Consider the following 18381-nt stretch of genomic DNA (forward strand, 5'->3'; position numbering starts at 1 on the left):
CCTTAATTTTTTTGTTGGCTCATTTATCAAATGAGAGCTACTAATTTCTTTGAGTTAATCTTGTATCCAGGTACTTTGCTGAACATTTTAACAGCTGTAGAGTTCTCTGGTAGAATTTTTGAGGTCACTTATATATATAAATAAAATAGTGATACATTGACTGCTTTCCTTTCAATTTGTATCCCCATTGATCTCCTTTAGTTCTTCTATTACTCTGGATCAAACTGCAATACTACATTGAGTAGATAGGGAGAGAGTGGGCAGTCTTATCTTGTCCCTGATTTTAGCAGAAATTCTTCAAGTTTCTCTCTATTTAATCTGATGTTGGCTATTAGCTTGGTGTATATTGCTTTGATTATGTTTAGGTATGTGCCCTATGTCACTGATTTCCCTAATACTAGTGAAATGAAATGGAATTAGAGTTTTTAAATTGGTTATTTTATTTATTTACATTTCAAATGTTATCCCACTTTCCATTTTTCCCTTTGCACACCTCCTATGCCATCCTCCATTCCCAGTATCTAATGAGATAATAGTGTGATTTTTTTAATTTCAGTTTGTTTATATGTTGGATTACATTGATGGATTTTCATACGTTGAACCCTCCTTGCCTTGGTGGGATGAAGCCTACTAGATTTTGATATTTAATGTCTTGGTGTATTCCTGGATTCAGTTTTCAAGTATTTTATTGACTATTTTTGAATAAATATCATAGGAGAAATCTGTCTAAAGTTCTCTTTCTTTGTTGAATCTTTGTATGGTTTAGGTGACAAGGTGACTGCAGCATCAAAGAATGTTTGGCAGTGTTTCTTCCATTTCTATTTTGTGGAATAGTTTGAGGAATATAGGTATTATGTCTCCTTTGAATGTCTGGTAGAATTCTGCACTAAAATTATTTGGCCTTGTGCCTTTTTGATACAGAGATTTTTTGATTGCTTCTATTTCTTTAGGAGTTATGGGGCTGTTTAAATAGTTTACCTGATGATGATTTAACTTTGGCATGCGAATCTGTCTAGAAAATCAACCACTTCATTAGATTTCATTAACATTTTCCAATTTTGTGATGTCCAAGTTTGTGAAGTAAGACCTGATGAGTCCTGGAATTTCCTCAGTGTCAGTTGTTATGTCTCCCTTTTTATTGCTTATTTTGTTTATTTGGATACTGTCTCTGGGTTGGTTAGTTTGATTAAGGTTTTGTCTATCTTGTTGCTTTTCTTGAAGAACAAGGTCTTGGTTTTGATGATTCTTCGTATTGTTTTCTTTGTCTGTAACTGATTGATTTCAGCCCTGATTTTTATTATTTCCTGCCTTCTACTCCTCTTTGTTGTGCTTGCTCCTCTTTCTCCTCCTTTACCTCCTTCTCCTCCTTCTTTTTAATAGAGCTTTAAGGTCTACTTTAAAATTGCTAATATGAGAATTTTCTCATTTACTTAGTTACTTAGTGGTATGACATTTCCACTTAGCATTGTGTCCCATAAATTTAGTTATGCTATATCATTATTTTCATTGAATTCTAGAAAGTCTTTACTTTCTTTACTTCTTCTCTGACTCAGTGATCATTGAATAGAAAGTTGTTCAATTTCCATAAGTGTGCAGGCTTGCCAGTATTTGTGTTGTTGTTGAAGTCCAGCTTTAATCCATTGTGGTCTGATAAGATAGAAGGCATTATTTCCATTTTCTTGTATCTGTTGAGGCTTGCTTTGTGATTTTGAGTATATGGTGAATTTTGCAGAAGGATTCATGAGATGCTGAAAAAAAGATATATTCTCTTGTGTTCGGGTAAAATATTCCATAGAAGTCTATTAGGTCCATTTGATTCATAATGTCTATTAGTTTCATTGTTTCTTTGTTTAGTTTTTGTCTGTATATCTGGTCAGTTGGTGAGAGTGGGGTGTTTAATTCTCCCACTATTATTGTGTGGATTTGATGTGCCATTTTAGCTTTAGTAATGTATCTTTTATAATATTGGTGCCCAAGTATTTGATGTATACATGTTCAGAATTGAGATATCATCTTGGTAGATTGTTCCTTTGATGAATATGAAGTGCCCTGCCCTGTTCCTTTTGATTCAATTAGTTGAAAATCTATTTTATTAGATATTATGATAGCTATTGGAGCTTGCTTCTTGGGTCCATTTGCTTTGAAAGTTTTATCAAGCCCTTTACACTATGGTAATGTTTATCTTTCTGACTGAGATTCGTTTCATGTATACAGACGAACTGTGGATTCTATTTTTGCATCCATTAGGTTATCCTGTATCTTTATATTGGGGAATTGAGACCATTGATTTTGAGAGATGTAATGGAAAGCTATTGTTATTTCCTGTTATTTGATGTTGGTTGGGTTAGCGTGTGTGTGTGTGTGTGTGTGTGTGTGTGTGTGTGTGAGAGAGAGAGAGAGAGAGAGAGAGAGAGAGAGAGAGAGAGAGATTTTCTTGTATGTTTTTAGTATGGAATTACTTATTTCTGGGGTGTAGTTATCTTCTTGCATTGGAGGTTTTTTTCTAGTATTTTCTGTATGGTTGAACTTGTAGATAGATATTGTTTGAATTTGGGTTTGCTTTACTTATCTTGATTTTTCCATCTATGCTGATTAAGACTTTTATTGAGTATAGTGGTATAGTTTAGTACCTGTGACTTTTAAAGATTGCAACATATTGTCCAAGCCATCTAGCTTTTAGAGTCTTTCTTAAGACTTTGCCTGTAATTCTGATAGGTCTGCCTTTCTATGTTACCTGGCTTTGGTCACTTCTCACTTTTAGTACTCATTCTTTTTCCGTAGAATTTCTGTGTTGATTATTATGTAGCAGGAGAATTTTTTTTCTGGTCTAGTCTAATTGGTGTTCTATAAGCTTCTTATATGTTTATAGGCATCTCTTTCTTTAGGTTGGGAAACTTTTCTATGATTTTGTTGAAAGCATTTTCTGAGCCTTAGAGCTGGGACTCTTCCCTTTCTCAGATTCCTGTTATTCTTAGGATAGGTCTTTACATGGCATCTCAGATGTTTTGGATGTTTTGTGTCAGTAATTGTTTAGATTTAACACATTGTTTCACCGATGTATCAGTTTCTTCTATTGTATCTTCTATGCCTGAGATTTTTTTTCCTCTATCTCCTGTATCCTGTTGGTAAAGCTTGCATCTGTTGTTTTGTTCTCTGTCCTAGGTTTTCCATCTCCAGGATTTTCTTACTTTGTGTTTCTTTATTGCTTGTATTTTCACTTCCGGATCTTTTAGAGCTTTGTTTATTTCCTTCACCTGTGTAACTGAAATTTCTTGTATGTTTTTAAGGGACTTATACTTTCCTCTCTAAAGGCCTCTATTGTCCTTATAAGATTGTATATACGGTCATTTTCTTGTTTTTCAGTTATGTTAGGATATCCATGGTGTGCTGTAGTGAGGTACTTTGGACATTTCATATTGCCTGGCTCTTGTTGATTGTGTTTGTTTGAGTGCCTTTAGCCATCTGGATGTTTTTGATCCCTAGATGTTCATGTTGTAGTAGGTATCGGGAGAGGGGTGAACCTCAATGGTCTTGAGGTGCTAGCCCATTGATGGGTATCCTTGGGCTGTATGGTTCTGGACTTGCAAGTCTCTATAGTTCAGGAGCCTCAGATCTGATGAAGGTGGACAAAGAATTGGCAGGAGAGTGGAGATCCCCCTGGGCTAGCAGTCTGCTAAGGGTAGATTGGCTTGGGCCAGAGGACTCAGGGAGCAGGGAAGATGGGTGAGGGAAGGGAAGCATACCTGTATGGAACAGGAGTCTAATGGTGGTAGAGAGGTGTCCAAAATAAGGAGGTCTCCCTTGGATAACAGGCTGCTCAGGGTACCTTGCCTTGGCCCAGAGATCTCAGAGAGCAGAGATGTTGGGTGGGGGAAGTGAACCTAACCTGTATGATTCAGGAGTCTGATGGAGGTTGGGGGAAGAGGCAGTAGGAAAAAGTTCTCCCTGGGATAACAGGGTGCTCAGGGCAGCTTGACTTGGCCAAATAAGGCTTAGACAGCAGGGAAGATGTTTGGGAGAAGGGGAGCTTACCTGTATGGTTCAGGAGTCTGATGGAAGTGGAGGAGAGTCAGCAGAAGAATCTAAAGTCATACTGAGCCAACAATATCAATAATAATAACAATAAACAAACAAATGAGTGAACAAAAATCCCAACGACTATCCTGGACTCTGTAGCTTAGTATTTACAGACAGGTGTTATGTGTAATTTTAAAAACATGCTACCACCTTTCCTGGGACTGCTACTCTGGAGCTGCTGCCTGTTCTCGATCCCCTCCTAGTTCCCCTTTGGTCCTCTTGGCTTAGCTTTACCAAGCCACTAGCTATCACTGACATGGCTTCTCTGATTTCTACCTGCCTTTGCTCTTGGATAGCTTGCATTACTATCCCTACCTGAGACCTTTGAATCCTAGGATAAAAAGCACACACTCGGCTTTATTACTTTAGAACTTGCCAGCTGGTACAATTGCTGAGCACAGAATCTCCTGCCCTAAACTTATTAGCTAGCCTGTATCAGCTAGCCTCCACGGACCCCTGGCTCTCCACGGGTGGCAGAGGCTGCTGGTTTTAGCTCCTTTCATAGAGATCTTTCATGATTGTTTCCTGCTCCTCATTCCAAAGCCTAGCCACAGGGTGAAGGAGGTGGAATCTGCATTTCCTTTTCCTTCTGGGACCCAGAAGTCCTACCTATCCCTTCTGCCCAGCAAGTTCTGCCCTGACTCCTTTATTGACCAAATCAAGAACCAATTAGGGAATCAGACAATAATATCATCACCTCCCCATACAGGAGGTGGTGACTTCCCATCTACCTCCAACTCATTATAGATGCTTGGTTTACTTTAAGACTACATTTCTGCATTTAAAAATGTATTCTGCTAACATGTATTAAAAAATTTGCTGTGTATTTGAGGTTTAATCGTCCTCAAAGAGCTAAAAATATTTACAATTGCGATACTACAGAAATTTAAAATCTATGTTAATTTTTCAACTGTTTTCATTGGAATAAATATTTTTAGCAAAAAATGTCAATAACAGAACAGAAATAAATCTCATATATATATATACATATATATATATACACATATGTATGTATATATGCATATATACATACATATATGTGTATATATATATATATATATATATTCAAAAGCTTCAAATGGATGTTTCAGCTATCATTTATGTGTAGCCTACCTTGTAGTATAAATACGAATATTTCTAAAAAGAAAAGCCAAATAAAGCCCACATTATTCAGTTATTACAATGCACTCAGTTTGCACTAGAGTAATTCAAATTTGTATCATTGAAATTTGTGAAATCATTCTTAGTTTACTGTAGTTTTATTTCATGACAGAGCAAAGATTGAATTTTAACTCCCATAGTTATTCAAAAGTAGTTATCATTGTTTAATAAAATATCCCAGCAACTCCCGTGTATGCTAATATGGGAAGCCTTGTGTTTGTTGGAAATGCATAGTTCTCAAAATATTTCAATTATACTTACCATTTGTGTCTTAGAAATACTCTCACATATGGTCATTATTTACTGAATATCAGTTATGTGAAGGAAATAGGTAGTTACTTTTAGTGAACTGTATATACATGAGAAAGAATGGCGTATTTCTATTGTAAATTATATTTCATTCAGATTCCTGCTCTGGGATTCCTCACAACGTGATCCCTAATTCCACTGTAAGTTTCAGTCACTGCAGCCATTGCTTTAGAGAGATCAGAGTGTGCGGTGTTTTGTCACCTTAGAACTGGTTTAATAGGTATTTCAGGATAGTGGATACACATTGAATAATTTTAAATTACGTAAAAATGTTTTAAACTTTTTATTTGAATTTTTGGATGTCAGTACTTTGACTCTGTGTATTTGTTTGCATCATCTGCGTGTCTGGTGAAGGAAGAGGCCAGAAGATGGCGTCGTTCATTCACACTGGAGTAATAGACCACTGAAAATTGCCATATGGGTACTTGGACTTAAACTCATGTAATCTGGGGGAGCTACCAGTGCTATTTGCTACTATGCAGTCTCTCCAATGGGTGGTGATGGCACACACCTTTAATTCCGGCACTTAGAAGGCAGAAACAGGTAGATCTCTGTGGGTTTGAGGACTGCATGTTCTATAGAGTGAATTCTGAGTCAGGAGAGCTACATAGAGAAATCCTGTCTCAAAAAAAAAAAAAAACCATAAACAAACGAATGAATGAGCATGTAAACACACACATACACACACAACACAAATGAATACATATTAAATAAATAAATAAATGAATAAATAAATGGTTTATAATTAGTTTCCTATGAAAATCATCTGTAATCTAATAATGGGACATTATTTATAGATTTTAGAGCTATCATACAATCAAGAAATTACATCCCATGCACTGTAATGAGTTTCTACATAAAATGAACTGTGGCTTAAGCTAATTTCTTTTCTTCTCAATATCTATAATGTCATTAAGCAATTAGAAGAATAGCATGAAATCTGTATCTTTAAATGAATTATAAATTATCTCATATTAAAATATCACTTCTCCAGGATTTTCACAGAGGTTGTGATTCAATTAGTACATATTGGCTAAATTTACAATTTAAATTGTTTGACAAGCATCAAATACTTTGTGAATTCAATGTGGTTTTACTACCAAATGTCTTCATCATAATATTCATGATAAATTAGATATAAAGAAATTTTGTCATGGTTGTCCCAGATACCGATATGATGATTCAAACAATAAGACATTATGTTCTCAATACAATTTAATACATTGCATATCTAAATTCAAAAATCTATATTAGTCTAATAAATCAAATATTCTGGCAAAATATTTTATATCTATTTTAGAGCAGTGGTCTTTAAACAGGGATCTTACTGCTCTGGTACTTGGTACTTAAGAATATAAATTGATATTTGTATAATATAATAATGAATTAAATATACACAATAGAAGAGAAGATATTAAAATGAAGTCAATGTATCCATGACAAAATTATTGTTATTTTCTTTTTCCTGAATATCCATTTTCCTGGCATCATCAGTGATAATTTGTGTGACATTTAATTTTGGAAAATCTTGGTATCCTACAGTACACAGAATAATTTCACACAACAAAGTTATATATTAGTTAAAATGAAAAAAAATAATACCATTTAGATAATGACTATTAATAACAGAATAATGGCTGTGCTATTTTTTCAACAATTTCCTTATGAATATGAATCTTAAACTACATTTTAAGGGAAAAAACAGAAGTAATTTACCAAAATAGTGGATAAAATAGGTCTTGTTTATTTATATAACTTTTTTATAGAAAATGAAAGTAAATTTCTGTGAAGAATGTAGTTAAGTGAGAATATATGTTGCCTACAGAAGGCAATTCTTCTTTAAATAAACTGAATCAAATATGTAAAGTGTGAATCTTGTACTTTGAACTTGAGATTCACTTATCAGATAATATAGGAATAGTCTGGGCCTCACATCATCTGCTTGAAGCATTGAACTGGTATGTTACTTTAAATGAATTTTATTGGTATTTGATTTAATGGATTAGTTCAGTAAGTAGTTTTAAAGTTGAAATATTAATTTGACATATCTATAATAACTCAAAAAGTACAAGAAATTTTGATTCAAGACTTAGTATTTTTACTTTCTGATTGTGAGTTTTAGAGAGGTTTCACCGCCATTTTTCAGAGCTTTATCATATATAAACAAAGCTCATGTTTTTTAACAACTGTGCAAGTTGTTTTAGGTGTTCTAGACCATCAGTACATATTAAACATTACAATGTAAAAGGACCCTATTGTATATTGTTTCTCCCTAATATTTTTAGAAAATTAAACTCAGTTTTACCTATTTACTAGGGTTGTATGTCACTGTGCTATAGAAATAGCAGGTAGTGAGAAAACAAGTAAATTTAATGATGTTATTTTATAGTGTTAAAAATGAGATTAATGATAATTTACAATGTCAATAGACATTTGTATAATACATTGCATTTAATCAGCAAACATACAAAGGGAAAATATGTAATGCAATCTGTTCATATTTAAAAATCTGATTTTGGTGCTGGGCTAATAAGGGTAAAATTGGTTTTCAAAATTCAACTGAAAATTTTAATTAAACAATACACACACACACATGCATATATATATATATATATATATATATATATATATATATACATATATATATATTTCTAAATAATTCTCCAGTATTATCAATATACCTCCCTTAATTGAAGCCAATCCTATAGACTATACTTGTTATTTTCATGTTTAGCTATTAGTGCCTGCATGACTATGTGCTGATAGATTCTACTCTTACATATAAATTTGGTAAAATAGCATATACTTCTGCATAGAATGTTGTAATTTATGCTGTAATGAACTTTGACACTAAGATGTTTGGACTTTTCAGAATCAATCAGAAATAAAGATTTTGAGTGCATTTTTCAAAAGATCATGCCTAGTATTTCTTCATGACATAGAAAATTTTAATTTGTTAACCAATAGAAAGAGAAAATTTGGGTTGATGTAATTGTTTTGATCATTTTACATTCTGGATTTATTTTTAACTCTTGGCTCTTTTAGCTCTGTATTCTGGACAAGACCAGAATTTTTGAGGTAGTATATTTATTTGTACAATTGTGTGAAACAACATTTTATAAAAGTATATTTAAACGTATTTCATGCATTATGTTTGCATACTTTAATAAGTTACTTCCAATCTTTTCTATAGCACATCGTAGGAATGCAAATATTAAGTCCATCGGCCAGGGTTAAAACACGTGATGTGCATTAGAGAGTGACTTCTTGTTCCAAATGTATTTGGGTAGCATGTAGTCAAGTAATGAGTGAGTCTTTATCAAATTTTGGTCTTCCATAATACACTCATTAGTTCTATTTTACTTAAATATATACTCTGAGTTTTACTAGCAAGACAAATTTGAGATATTTACATATATATCTTAAATATTTGATATATTAAATATTCTGACTATATTAGTACAACACAGAAAACCATATTCTTACAACAAAATACATACCAATATTGGCTAAAGTAAGGACAGTACACTAATCCTGAAAAGATGGTTACATCACACTAGGTCCAAAGCCCCCCCTGTGTGGTTACACATCAGTTAAACAGTTACTCCTACCTGATCATATTTTCTATTCCTGGAATCATAGCTAAGCACAAATATTTCTCATCTATCATTGGTGTTTTGCAGTTGATATCTTATAATTTCCTATAATAGAGGATGATTTTCGACTTTGTATGGAAAGTAATTGAAATCAAATGTGGCATCAGGGTATCAATAGCCATGTTTTGTAATCATTGTTTATCTTTTTTATGTTTTAAACAGGTAACCCATTATTAACTAGCAAAGTTAACATACTAATTAACGTCCTAGATGTCAATGAATTTCCTCCAGAAATTTCTGTGCCATATGAGACAGCTGTGTGTGAAAATGCCAAACCAGGACAGGTATGTGGTCAATATTACTCATTAAGTGTGTATAATGACCCCTATATGTTATGCTTTAGGTTTAAGTCCAGAGATAGGTACACATTCACGTAGGTATTCTCATGCTTAACATATTTTCATAAAATTAAATATATAAGTAATATGAGGCTTATGTACCCCACCGACATCTCTGAAAAGAAAAAGGAAATACATTTTAGGGATCTTCTGTATACACAACTGGCCTTGAACTTACTTTGTAGCTCAGAATGTCTTTAAGGTTTTAACACTCTGACAAAACCTCTGTATTATTGTATGTATAGTCCTGTGTCACCATGCTCAATTTGTGAGGTAATGAATTGTCTGGGGCTTTGTGTATGCTAGGCAAGCACACATACAAGTAAACTATGTCCACAGATTTAAATAGGTTTGATTTAAATGATGCAGGTTAGCATTAATTTGAATCAAAAATACACCTCAAATGTTAACAACTCTATACTGATTGTTAAATAATAGAGGACATTTAAGGTTAACATAGGGTGATGTAAGAACATTGGTAAAAGTCTGAGTACAGTAAATGTTATGTCTTAGAGACTGAATATATTAGGCTTCTCAAGGAGAACAGAATAGATAAAAGGAATATATTTGTATATGAACTTTAATAGAATAATTTCTGGGTTGTGGTTCAGATAGTCTAACAATGGCTGCTTACAAATTAAATGTTTAAGAATATAGTAGGTGTTCAGTCCATAAGGCTGAGTGTCTTAGCTGAACTTCATTCTATTTAGAAATGCCAAAGAAAATGCTCTACAGCCAGTGAAGTAATTAACTTGCAAATAAGAGCAAGGGTAGGTAAGCAGAAGAGATCAATTGCTTCCTCACCTCCTCAAGGAGGAGGTAAAGACAATACTCCAAATTTTGATAAGGTAAAAGGTAAACACAATCAGGTCAAATCAAAGATTTGGACTATCTAGGCTATTTCCAGATTCTGGCTGTTAAGAATAAGTCTGCTATGAACATATTGGAGCACATATCCTTGTGGTATTGTGGAGAATCTTTTGTGTATATACCCAGGAGTAGTAGAGCTGGGTTTTCATTTAACTATTTCCATTTTTTGAGGTTGCCACCAGAAGGTATAGCCCAGATTAAAGGTGGATCTTCCCTCCTTAAAAGACGCAGACTTCGGTTGGGGTTCCCCTTCTTAAATAATCCAGTTAAGAAAATGCCCTTAGCTAGTTAGTATGGTTTTATTTAATACCATATATTATCAAATTGGCAATCAAGAAGAGCAGTCACAGTTGTTAGGGTGATACTTACTAGAATGTTATATTCCATGATATATCTCCTTTACGTGTTATGTTATAAAAATGTAACCAATAATTATTGTATGAGACAAATAAACTCTGTGGTGAGAATTCCTACTGAAGAAATAGACTAAAATTTTTACTAATTATTTTTGTAATTTTCATGCCACTAATATTGATATTTACCATCCCAGTACTAATATCTAACTACCTTTCTACCTATCAGCAATCTATCCAGTATTTACCTCTGTATACTCTAGCTTTCATATATGTCTATGTGTTTGTATCTATGTAGTTAGGTAGATCACTGTCATGGGATTGGATTATAACCAGGAATCATATAACAAAAAGCAGTATTTGAATCACAATGCTTATATGTACTTTATACCCGAAGACCAGAGTCTAGAGTCTTGTGTTGAATTTCTAAGTTGTTACTATAGTCAGTCCTATTTAATTCATAAGCTTGGCCCATTTCCACATTCTTGGCTGTTCCCCCACATACGTCCCAAGATACTTTCTGGAATAGAGTTCTTAGATATCCTATCTTCTATGCCTTCTGATTTGCTGGTCTATGAAGCGAAATGCAATTTTTTTTACAGTTAAGACTTCCAAAGTTACTTTTAGTTTACATTTGAAGGGCAAAATGCTAAAGTATTTAGATTTAAAAATGATATACAACTTCTCAGGGCAACATGGGAGACATTTTGAAATAGAGACGTGAGAATTTTCCTGTCCAGGTAGTATTGAAACACATATATCATTCCAAATACCAGAGTGGAAGTATCAACACCAGTTACTATGTGTTACTGTCTTCATGTTTATTAACTTAATATATCGATTCTAACAAATGTGCTTGCTCTTTAATTTTGCATTTGCAAGAGCACATAGATAATAAAATGTCCTGTTTCTAGTAAGCATTTCATATTTAATCTACAAAACATTTAATTCACCTAATGTAACTTGCAAACAAGTGACTTTTAATTTTATTTTGCTTGGTAAAAAGAATTTTCAATACTGGAAAGCTTTTTGGTTACAAAGATATTGATTTCGAATTAGCCTATGCCCTCCGATTGTAGCTGGCATTATTACTTGTAAATTCTTAGAGAGTTACTTATAAAAGGTATGTATAAATAATTGGGTCACTGGTATTGATTCAAAATTGTCCTTTCTGTTTATTTGTATTCATTACTAAATAAACTTATTAGCCAGTTGTATAACATTCCCTGTTAAGTTCATATCTGACTTCAAGTCTAATCTCAACTTCATTGCAGATAATTCAGATAGTTGGTGCTGTAGACCGAGATCTTTCACCTGCTGGGCAGCAATTCTCCTTTAGATTAGCACCAGAGGCTGTCATCAAACCAAATTTTACAGTTCATGACTTCAGAAGTAAGTATATCCACTTACAGATTTACCTCTTATGTAGTTTTGTCCAAGGACACAAGGAGAGGAATCAATGCTTTTTCACAAAGCATGTTCCTAGAACATAGAAATCCATATATAGGACATACAAAAATTTCAAAGAGTAGCAAATTAATTACTACATGATGATTATCAGGTAATGCAGTTTAATTTCATTTTTAAAAGGACCAGGTTTTTAAAGAGCCATGCAAATAAAACTCTGCCTGGAAACTGAGTGATTCCTTGTTTTGAATATAGCAGCTTAATGGTAAGCGTTATACATGCAAGTTAATTCTATATTCATTTATTTTATTTGACCAACAAGTTTATGCATTGGGCAGTTCAATTAGAAGGAACAGGATTTTATTCCTATTTTACTATTCCCATTGCTACCAATGACACAATTATCCTAAATAATCACAGCCTCAGAGCATCTGTACTGAGACCATATGCAAAGCATCTATACAGTGCTGAAAGTGTTTCTGTAAAGATAATTTTATCCACAACTGCTGCCAATCTGTGTATCATGTGACTTCCACAGTAATAATCTGCCATCTTTATTATCGTGTCTATATTGCAATATCTGCTAATATTACAAGCCATCACAGAAATATATGTTGGATTAGAAGTATGGGTGTTTCTCTTTTGAAGATAGGGCTGTAATTTAAGAAACTTTTCCAAAAAGAGAAAAGACATGATTAATGATTCAAATCAATGTATTACCCTTATGAAATGCAAAGCCCAGATTATCCTTCTTTAAGTGTTTTCAGAGTGTCCACATTAACTTCAAATGAGAAAATTGTCAAACACACTTTTGAATGACTTTTCAATTGTATTAGGCATGTTGCTACAAGTAAAAGCAGAATGCTTGTCTGGATATATTTTTCTACCATCATGAAAGCAAAAATGTAAGCCAGATCATTTCTAAGTCAGATTTGTATTAAGTCTTACAAATATTAGCTCTGTGACTTTGTATGGCAATCTACTTGATGTACCTATATAGTGTATCGTAAGTATCAAATATCCAATATAATATTTGATGGAAAAACTGATATACTAAGGTGTTTTGTTTTTATTTTTTTTAAATAATTTATTTATTTATTTATTTATTTATTTTGAACATGAAATGCTTTTTTATAGCATGTTTTACAAGGGGAGGGGGTAAGAGGGGCCAGGTGGTGGAAAAGTACAAAATCTTCTTGGCCTGTGCCTTGAAACATGTCATGGTCTATACGGTACACTGCCTTGAATTATGATCTACCTGCTGTTCTTCAGAAGATATGGTACACTGCTTGAGTTATGGTCTCCCTGCTATTCTTATGATGATATGGTACACTGCTTTGAGTCTATCTGCAGTTGCTAAGCAGGATCTTGCAGTTGCCAAGCTTCAGAGGACATTGTGCAGGTGGGGAAAGGTAGGGGGTGAGGGTAAGGGCGAGGGTCCTGGCTTCTGGCATCTCCCCCTTCTCTGTTTAGTTAGAGAAGGCATCTTATGATCAATCCCAACTATGTGAATTTTGAATTTGGATGTCTAATTATGGGGGGTCTTAGACAAGTTCACAACCCCAAAACACTGATGTGAGACGAGTCACATCGATGGTCGAAGGTTTTAGGCTGTCGACGATGGGCAACGTCAAGGGACTCCGATGTGGGTGAAAGGAGGGTGAGAGCCCTGTCTTAGGCCATGTAGGCTGCACCCACTCCCAGCACCATGCACTCCTTTTCGGCTGCATTGGGTGGGCCCCTGGGAAGTGGACCTACAATAATTCCATCATTGGGCTAACTCACAGCCATCCTAGTCCCTTGTAAATGTTCAAGTTACCAACCATTTGTCAGTTTGGGGTGTAATATTGTCATAAAGGAAGGCTCCCCAATGTTAGCGGCCATATCAAGGGCGGCCTTGGTTTAGGAAAAAGCCAATTTTTGTTTTTAAAACGAGTGAAATAATGTAATGAGAAATTATTGATGTTGACAAATAACCAAAATTAAAGGATGTCTGGAAACAACCTATTTGTGCAATGCTTAGAGAGTAGAAAGTCTTGAGTCTCCATATTTCTCACTAATGAATGTGAGGGGGTTTCCATCCTACATAATAAAATAAGAAGCACACCAAAATTTATGAGTTTAAAAGTAGCATAGCCACATGTTTATGTCATGAAGACAATAACATTTTGCTACGTTTAAGTGGTCAGTATTTAAAAAACAAAGTTTAGAAAACACTTCTATCCAAGCAAATGAAAGTTGTGGTAGATTGAATGAGAATTCCGTCTGAATATTTCATTACCAGTTTCTGGCAGTGTTGGGGAGCATTAGGTGACAAAGACTTGATGGAAGAGTGTATCTCTGTAGCCTGCTGTGAGGTATCAAAAGCCCATGTCAATGCAAGTCAACTTGGTCAGCTTCCTGCTTGTAGATAATGACGTCAATTTTCAGCTATGACTCAGGGCTGAACCTGCCTGGCTGCCTGCTGTCATGCTGTCCAATATATTGGCCATGATTCTACCACATGAAGATCCACACTATCTCTATCTTCTATGGATTGGCTTGGGTCTTGAGTTCTTTTCACAGCAATAGAAAAACAATGAATACATAACCATATTATCATCCTGTTTGCAAAGCTATGTGGAAAGAAATTATTGAAACATTCTTAGAAACCTTTGAATAACTGAAGCAACAGTATAACCCAGTAAGTTCTGTGGTTTACATAGATCACTGAGACTGTGGTATGGAAAATATGTTTTAAATTATCTGTGTATCTAAGTCTATGATATTGCATGTGAAGAATGATTATTTGATGGAAGGAAAATGGTTAGGGTTTTCCTATAATTTTCTTGATTTTAATGAAGGACAACAAAACTTAAAAATCTTAATCTTGAATAACTAAGTAGATGTTTAATTCACTAAACAGAAAAAAATCACCATTTTAAACAATGAGTATATGTGTACAATTTTCTGGGACTTTCAATACCCATCTCCTGTAAATAAATATATTCCGTAAACTGTATTGACTATCTGATACGATAAAATTTGGTAAGGCAAAGTAAAAGTCTTAGTGAATTGAAAATCAACATTCAAGAGCAAAAAATGCTATTTGAATATCTTCACATAGTTTGCTGTGCTCCGTTATTTATTATAAATTATAACTCAAAATATGTTCAGTTAATTTTAAGCATGGAAATGATGTCTCATGTACCTCTTTTTTCCATAATATAAAAAACTAGAAATTTAGGATACTCAGTCATCATTAATAATAAGTTAGAAACAAATATTTTTAGGTTATATTTTTCATATAAATTGAGCTATAAGAAAAAAATCACTCCAAAGAACTCTATATTTCCTATTTCTCTTGTATTAGTGATTTGCTCTCAACTTACGATCTCCGACTCATTGGGTTTTGAATATTTAGATGGTACAACAATCAGTCCTCATTTCTCTATAGCTGTCATCGGCTCAAATATTTATATCCAGTTAATCTATTTATAAAGGTCACTAATGGTGATGCTATCTCGATATTTTCCTTCATCCTAAAATGTTGTCTCTATAATTAAAATAAATAAACTTTAGAAAGCAAGACATAATCATAACTCAAAAAGGCTTCCCATAAATGTATTTCCTATGGCAATTAGTTTAGAGAAGCTAGTTAAGTAAAAGTTTTAAATTCAATTTACAATTAGTGTAGTGGATTGTGAATAGAATAGTAATGTATCTCTAACATAACTTTCTTTTAATAAGTAGTATACATTTTAAGCTATTTATCTGATTCGCAATGTTATTATGTTTATACTAAAAATTTTTAAAGGGATTGTTTAATTGAAATTATAGAATTAATTAAAGAACATGTTTAATTGAATGCCTGAAAATAAATATGAGAAAATGCATTTCAAAAAAATTTCAGTGGATGTAACTGGTTTTATATAATTTTTTTCTTTTTATTAATAAAAGTGAAATATCATTATTGTTGATTTCATTAAAGATACAATGGACTACATTTCCAATTACCCAAAATTGCAATTAATATAATTTATGATGTTTAGGATTTTAAATGAATTTTGGTATTTTTAAAACATTCTTTGTCTTCTCCCATATTTCTTGATCTAATTAATGTAAAAAATGAAAAAGACAAGTAAATAGAGACAATTTTGTTTTTATAAACATTTCTCATTAATGTTTGTTCCACTTATATACACGCAATATGTAAACAAAAAACCTTAAAGTTCCATTTCAAAACCTTTTATATTTCAACATTATAATATACACATCTATTTGTAGTATCTGTATATATTTGTTTGTTTATTTGTGTGTGTGTGTGAGTGTGTGTGTGTATGTTGCTTTTGCTGTAGCCTGCCTTTGTAAGACAGAGAAAAAAAATGTGAAAAATAGACCTGTAGTCTACCATCTTACAAATGAAATTCAGGTCATCTGTTTCCTGCAGCACTGTGTATTGGAGTTAGGGGATTCTGGATTTTGTATCTGTTGAAGTGGGAAAGTATCTAGTGATATGAATTATTATATATATAATGGATATAGACATTTGAGTGTAGTATGTGAGAGTATGTTTATTACTGTAAATAACAATATGTATTTTGTGTATGAGTATACATGTGTGCCTCTATGTGAAACAGAAGGAAAGATAAAGGTTTCAGCTTGTCAGTATGGATATGAATCATCTCAATCATCAAGTATTTTAATGTATTTTATTTATCAGTGCTACAATAAATAGTTATTCCTCATATTCTTCTTGTAAATCTTTAACTTTTTAGGATTTAGATTTATAACACTCCTAGATGTTTTCCCACTCAATTCAATTTTGGTATCAGGAAGAAAAAAAAAAGCGACAACCCAACTTCTTGTGCATAATTCTTGCAATTCTTTATTCTTTCTGAATGGACAATTTCATCCATATACCCCCCAATATGAATGTTTTTCCCCATCTAGTACTATTTTAATTACATCTGATTATACTTGGACTGTTTTCATAATGATATAATAAATACATAAGAATGTATTACACTGATTCAAAAAAAAGAGCTTCCTACTGCTTAGCAGATACCAACTTAAAACTTGAAGTGAAACTCACCATAGCTATGTTATCCTAAATGTCATGTTTTGCAGACAACACAGCTGGAATTGAAACCCGGAGAAATGGTTACAGCCGCAGGCAGCAGGAGTTGTATTTCCTTCCCATTGTGATAGAAGACAGCAGTTACCCTGTCCAGAGCAGCACGAATACAATGACTATCCGTGTCTGTAGATGTGACTCTGAAGGGACCATCCTGTCTTGCAATGTGGAAGCAATTTTTCTACCTGTAGGACTCAGCACTGGAGCGTTGATCGCAATCTTACTGTGCATTGTTATACTGTTAGGTTGGTTTGCATATTGATCATCTCTCTCTCTCTACCTATCTCTTTACCCATCCTGAACTTACAAGCTCTATAAGTTTTGTTTACTGAGCTAGTTGTAAAATCATTGGTCACTTAATATACGTTTGTATTAAACACATTCTATTTGGTATTTTATATCTAACAGCATCAATAATTATGTCACCATTAATATTCATGTTGAAAATGCACTTCTTTTCCAATATGAAATTCTCTATGATAAATACTCATTGAAACCCATTTCTCAAATAGTTAGAAATAAAATTAATTGCCATCATCTAATAAAAATTAACTCAGATGAATAATAGTTTGTATTTCCCAGCTCAACAAAGAAATGAAAAAAAACATAGCGGCTATAAAAAAGCAGAGTAAAGAGACTCCAAATATGTTTACATTCTACTTGCATTTTCATCCCAAATGTCTTCAATACCTTCTACATTCCAAAGAAAATCTGTAAACATTACCATTCAAACAGAGAGGAGCTGACTAAAATATCCCACGACTCTCCTTGAATAGCCACACTCATTTGTACTATTCTAAATACCATTAACTCCCTTGTTCATTAAAAAAAAGCACTATTTGCATTCATTGTCTTCCATTAGATTCATTTGAAAAACACATCTATTCCTATATACTATTTAGTCCTTTAATAGAGTAAGGAGAAACAATAGAAATATGTGGGGCTAGTGTTTCTTGTAGATAGCCTCTAACCAAATGTAATGGAGTCAGTTTTTCTAACCTTGTACTGTTAATTCTTTCCTGGTTCTATTTCTTTAGTGTTTCTGAATCTCTCTCTCTCTCTCTCTCTCTCTCTCTCTCTCTCTCTCTCTCTCT

At 33.4% G+C, this 18381-nt stretch overlaps 1 protein-coding gene across 2 annotated transcripts in view; it reads left to right on the forward strand.

Annotated features, from left to right (window-relative positions):
- Cdh12 (cadherin 12) overlaps positions 1-18381 on the forward strand; it is a 273111-nt gene that overhangs the window by 253461 nt on the left and 1269 nt on the right. For both annotated transcript variants that reach the window (XM_028767598.1, XM_028767599.1), the window contains 3 exons: positions 9366-9487; positions 12039-12156; positions 17281-17532. In XM_028767598.1, the coding sequence (XP_028623431.1) occupies positions 9366-9487; positions 12039-12156; positions 17281-17532 (492 nt within the window). The remainder of the gene's footprint in view (positions 1-9365; positions 9488-12038; positions 12157-17280; positions 17533-18381) is intronic.

Source organism: Grammomys surdaster, unplaced genomic scaffold (genome assembly GCF_004785775.1).
Source record: "Grammomys surdaster isolate TR1022 unplaced genomic scaffold, NIH_TR_1.0 174, whole genome shotgun sequence".
Lineage (NCBI taxonomy): Eukaryota > Metazoa > Chordata > Mammalia > Rodentia > Muridae > Grammomys > Grammomys surdaster.